The sequence below is a fragment of the Musca vetustissima genome, unplaced genomic scaffold (assembly GCF_032173495.1).
Source record: "Musca vetustissima isolate MV318-11 ecotype Yass unplaced genomic scaffold, APGP_CSIRO_Mvet_v1 utg706267, whole genome shotgun sequence".
Lineage (NCBI taxonomy): Eukaryota > Metazoa > Arthropoda > Insecta > Diptera > Muscidae > Musca > Musca vetustissima.
Window position 1 is genome coordinate 1 of NW_026873617.1, and position 5,920 is coordinate 5,920.

General features: G+C 35.4%; 1 protein-coding gene across 1 annotated transcript; it reads left to right on the top strand.

The window, feature by feature from the left end:
* Positions 1-1,065: 1,065 nt before the first annotated feature.
* LOC133326580 (cytochrome P450 CYP12A2-like) lies at positions 1,066-3,924 on the top strand (the record flags this gene model as incomplete). The annotated part of the gene is made up of 4 exons (XM_061535212.1): positions 1,066-1,448; positions 1,521-1,637; positions 2,830-3,280; positions 3,340-3,924. Coding segments are annotated over 4 exons (1,536 nt in total), but the record flags the coding sequence as incomplete, so codon positions are not given.
* Positions 3,925-5,920: the final 1,996 nt, after the last annotated feature.

The window sequence follows — 5,920 nt, forward strand, 5'->3', positions numbered from 1 at the left end:
GTCTTTGTACTTCTTGAGTACATCCGCCAATGCGAACACTGCGCCTGTTCTGTACAACGTGCGCACATTCCAAGTGCAGATTCGCAGATCGTGGTCCTTTATACTTTTGCGGGGGCCGTCAAAATTGCGGGGGGTTTGGTTTTCTTTTTCTTTGCTTTTTCATAGTAGGTTGGGTTTTCCGAGAGTGGGCAACTAACCCGACGCCTCAATCCATTTTTTTATAGTTCTTATAGGTGAACTCGCGGCAAATATTAGCTCACTATTTCATCGGGTGATGAGAATAGCTCCCCAGGTGGCGCCGCGGGGAGGTCAGTGTCCACAATTGAGATGAAAGAGGGACCAAATAAGCCTGGGCTTCGCCATGTTAAAGCCAATCAGTGCCGTTGCTTGGTGTCTACCATCCCCTACGCCACCCTTGAAAAAATATTTTTAAAAAATCCACGCGTATGGTGGACCATGAAAAAATATTCTTTAAAAAATCTATGCAGCAAAATTTTTTTTTGATCCACTGTACCTTCGCTACGATATTACCCTTTAAAAAATATTTTTAAAAAATCCACGCGTATGGTGGACCATGAAAAAATATTTATTAAAAAATCTATGCACCAAAAAACATTTTTTGATCCACTGTACCTTCACTACGATATCTAAACATCAAAGATAAGAGTGAAATTGTTTGCTCTCTTGTTATGCTCACTTCATTGCGAAAGAGAGAGAGAGAGAGTGAACATTATATGTTCCGAACATTGAAAATAAACAGTATTAACCAAACCGGCAAACACTGCAGATCACAGAGGAGGAAACGAACGTCTAAGCCAAACAAAAATAATTGACGGAATATAAACAACAGATTAACCGAAACGATTCTTATGAATAGCAGCAGCAACAACAACAACAACAGCCAGTATGATGAAATTTCAAAGAAATGTATTAATTCATCGTGAGAACATTTATAAACAAACCACCCTAATTAAACAACAACAACAGGTGGGTACAAACAACAACAACAACACCCAGATTTCAATAACAAATATTTTCAATATTTTCTTATTTTTTGTTTTTCAGTCTCGATTGTTATCTTCCAAGACCTCCAACGATGATAATGGTTATGATTTCCAAAAGGAATGGGCCCAAGCCAAACCCTTCGAATCGATACCACAAGAAAGTCGGCTCTCAATGCTGATGAAATTTTTACCCGGTGGTCGGTATGCCAATCTGGATGCCACCAAGCTGATGTTGGCAATGAAAAAAGATTTCGGAGATATTAGCCTGCTGAAGGGTATGTTGGGCAAAAAATCGTTTGTTGTCACCCATAACCTGCAGGATTTTGAAATGGTGCTACGCAATGAAGGTATTTGGCCGGTGAGACCGGGTTTGGAGGTGTTGGCCCATTATCGTAGTGTTTTGAAGAAAGATTTTTATCAGGGCACCGAGGGACTTTTGTCAACGTAAGTGAGGGGGAGGAAGGAGGTCATTGAATAAATTTTATGGTAAAATGAAATAAAAAAATTGGATTTCAGGTCCGGCGAAAAATGGGGCAATTTCCGTTCAGTTGTAAATCCGGTTTTAATGCAACCGAAAAATGTAAGGCTATATATGCACAAGATGTCGAAGGTTAATCGGGAGCTAATGGAAAGGTAAGCACTTAAAACCATATTATTAAAAAATTCACGTCTTGTGAGAAATTTAAAAAAAAAACTATTTTTTTTAACAAAAGTTCACACCTTGTGTAGATACTTGAAAAAAAATTGTTTTAAACATAAAAACACTTTTTTAAAAATTCTTTTTATTAAAAATCCACGCCTTGTCATAACCTCAAAAAACACTTTTTTAAAAATTCACGCGTTGTCATAACCTCAAAATCCACGCCTTGACATAACCTCAAAAAACACTTTTTTTTTTAAATCCACGCCTTGTCATAACCTCAAAAAATCTTTTTTTTAAATCCACGCCTTGACATAACCTCAAAAATTTTTTTTAAATCCACGCCTTGTCATATCCTCAAAAAATCTTTTTTTTAACCTCATAACCTCAAAAAACCTTTTCATAAATCCACGCCTTGACATAACCTCAAAAAATCTTTTTTTTTTAATCCACGCCATGTCATAACCCCAAAAAACACTTTTTTTAAAAATCCACGCCTTGTCATAACCTCAAAAAATCTTTTTTTTAAATCCACGCCTTGACATAACCTCAAAAATCTTTTTTTAAATCCACGCCTTGTCATAACCTCAAAAAATACTTTTTTAAAAATCCACGCCTTGTCATAACCTCAAAAAATCTTTTTTTTAACCTCATAACCTCAAAAAATATTTTGTTAAAAACCCACGACTTGCCATAACCTCAAAAAACATTTTGTTAAAAACCCACGACTTGCCATAACCTCAAAAAATATTTTGTTAAAAACCCACGACTTGCCATAACCTCAAAAAATATTTTGTTAAAAACCCACGACTTGCCATAACCTCAAAAAATACTTTTTAAAAATCCACGCCTTGCCATAACCTCAAAAAATACTTTTTTAAAAATCCACGCCTTGCCATAACCTCAAAAAAGTTTTTTTTAATCCACGCCTTGTCGTAACCTCAAAAATTACTTTTTTAAAAATCCACGCATTGTCATAACCTTAGAAAATATTTTTGTTTTAAATTCCACGCCTTGTCATAACCTGAAAAAATATTTTTCTAAATTCAAGCCTTGTCATAACCTCAAAAAACATTTTTAAGAAAATGCACGCCTTGTCATAACCTCAAAAAACGTTTTTTAGAAAATTCACGCCTTGTCATAACCTCAAAAAAAATTAAAAAAAAATAATTTCCTTTCTTCCAGAATCCGTGCCATTCGTGACCCTCAAACCCTGGAAGTACCCCCATCCTTTGAGGAGGAAATAAATCGCTGGACTTTGGAATCCGTTTCCATTGTGGCATTGGACAAACAATTGGGTCTGCTCTCCACAAATCGCAATGACCCCAAGGCCAGGCAAATTTTCGATTCATTGACGGAATTCTTCACCCTCGGTTTCGAAATCGAATTCCAACCTTCCATTTGGAAATATATTGAAACCCCAACATATAAGAAAATTATCAAAGCCATGGATACAATGCAGGATACCATTGCCAGTTATATTCAGGAGGCCATAGAACGCATGGAGGCTGAGAAGAAGGCTGGGGTGCCCTCCAAGCCCGAGCATGAGCAAAGTGTGCTAGAAAAGCTACTCAAAGTGGACAAGAAAATTGCCCAGGTTATGGCCATGGATATGTTGTTGGCTGGTGTGGATACGGTAAGTCGGAATCACATTGTGTCAAACATCACAAAAATCTAATTTTCAATATGTTCCAGACCTCCACCACATTTGTGGCCCTACTGTTGTGCTTGAGTAAAAATCCCGATAAACAAGCCAAGCTTCGCGACGAGATAATGCGAATTTTACCCGAAAAGGATTCCGAATTCACCGAAGAAGCCTTCCGAAATATGCCCTATTTAAGAGCATGCATCAAGGAATCACAGCGTGTCTATCCCTTGGCTGTGGGTAATGTTCGAGTAAATCAAAAAGATGTGGTCTTGAGTGGTTATCGTGTACCAGCCGGACAGCAGGTGTTTATGGTCTCAGCATCATTGAATCACGACGAGAAGTACTATCCAAGGGCCAATAAATTTTTACCCGAACGTTGGCTGAGGCAAGAAAAGAGCACTCCGTCTGTGGAGTCCCTAAAGCCTAGCAGCCCGTTTGTGTTCTTACCATTCGGCTTTGGACCACGCAGCTGTATTGGTCGCCGCATTGTTGAAATGGAAATTGAATTGGGTATTGCCCGTTTGATTCGAAATTTCCATGTGGAATTCAACTATCCCACGGAGAATGCCTTCAAATCGTTGCAAATTAATATTCCAAATATTCCGCTGAAATTTAAATTTACGGATGTTTAAAAAAATATTCAAACTTCAAAAAAATATTGGATGACTGTGTGGAATAAAAATTGTTTTTTTTTTTAGGTTATAGCAAGGCGTAGATTTTTTAAAAAAATATTTTTGAGGTTACATTAATTTCTTATGGTAGACAAAAAATTGCATCATTTTTTTTAATTCATATCTAAATGTAATATCATGCAGTATCAAAATACAATTTTTTTTATTATTGATTAGAATTCTATGTGTCTGATAAGACCATAAACCACCACACACGTCTTCCGATAAGAAATGTTAACAGATGGTCTCCAAATGCCAGGTGAGGTGTTTTTTTTTTTTAAATTTCTTTATTAAAATTATTTCAATTTATTTTTTAATTATAGTCGGATTTTCAGTACATTTTCATTAACCTCGCAAAAACAATAAAAAAAAAACTTTCAAGTTGATTTTCATTGCTTTTACAGTGATTTAACACTTCCATCCCTGTACGTCAAAATTCACAATATATAGAGATGGTTGTCATCATTGACAACAGCCATTGTAACTCACAATCCATTCACAATAGATGAAACCACAATTAAAGAGGAAATTATTCGATTACTTTTGCAGCCAAACACACCCAGTAGGAAATTGGAGTCATTTAGAGCAAATGCACCATAATATCTCAAAATATTCTCGACCACACACAAAGTATATAAATTCTTGGTCAGAATACAAATCTATGTCGATTTAGCCCACCTGTTTGTCCTGTTAAAATCGCGATAGAGATCGCAATATTTAATTAAGTAGGCCTTTGAAATCTTCCACGCACAATTAAGGGTACTAGCAACATTTCTCTACCAAAGTGGATGTAGTTTGGTATTCAGGAATCCTGGAGGAAGAAAAATTACCTCCGCAGAACATTTTTGAATTAATGTCCACATTTTGACATTGGCCGATATAGGAAGAAGTGGCTGTAATTTGGAGGTACCGATTTTCAGTGAATAATATGAATAATATTAAATGTGTGAATGTTTAAAGAATATTTTTTAAGGGTCACGAAAACTTTTTTAAAGAATATTTTTGCAGGCCGATCGAAGGAATGGATTTTTAAAGAGTATTTTATTAACAGCCTCTCGCGAAAATTGTACAAAGCTTGGATTTAAAAATATATATTTTTTCGGGGACCTCAGAGTCGTGGATTTTGTAAATAATTTGTTTCAAGTACCCATAGTAGGGCAGATTTTTAAAGAATATTTATTTGAAGGACCAGCAGAACGTGAGTTATACCATAGACAGACGACAGCCTTAATTTGCATTAAAAAGTTCTTAATTTGAATTAAAATTTACCCCTGACAGACGAGAGTTTCTGCATTTATGAACCATTTTTTTGTTTCAAAACTATTGTTTGTCTGTGTGTAGGAAGAAAATATTGACATTTCTTTACAATATTTTTTAGGATTACATCTTTTTGAAATTGATACATGGCAGGAAGGAAAACTAACACCTATAGTGAAGATAAAACAGCTCCAAATTTGAAGAAATGTTGAATTTTGCCTTTATTTTTAATTTTTATTTTCGTAAACGTAAACAAATTTGACAACAATCAATTTATTTCCTACAGCATTGCCATACTGAATTTGCTTAATTCAGTATAAATTCAGTTTGATTTTGTGCATTAACAACACATAAAAATGAGGATAATGTACAAGTTAATTTGAATTAAGGCTGTTAATGCAAATTAAGGCTGTCGTCTGTCTAGGCTATTATTAACCAAAAGATATCCATGTGTGATCGATACCCTCATGAATTCTATCTTAGATTCCCAGGTGTCTTTGAGCCAAATCTTCTTCAGATTCTTGCAAACCGTTTTTAGATCAACCGGGTTAACCTACCTCATGAGAATTTATTTGACACATCTACAATGGAAATGACAATTTAAATCCACTGGGTTAACGAAATCGGGTATAATGTAAACGTACTTTATGTCATGTTCGAAGAAGGAGATTATTAACATTTTCAAATAACTCACAATAGG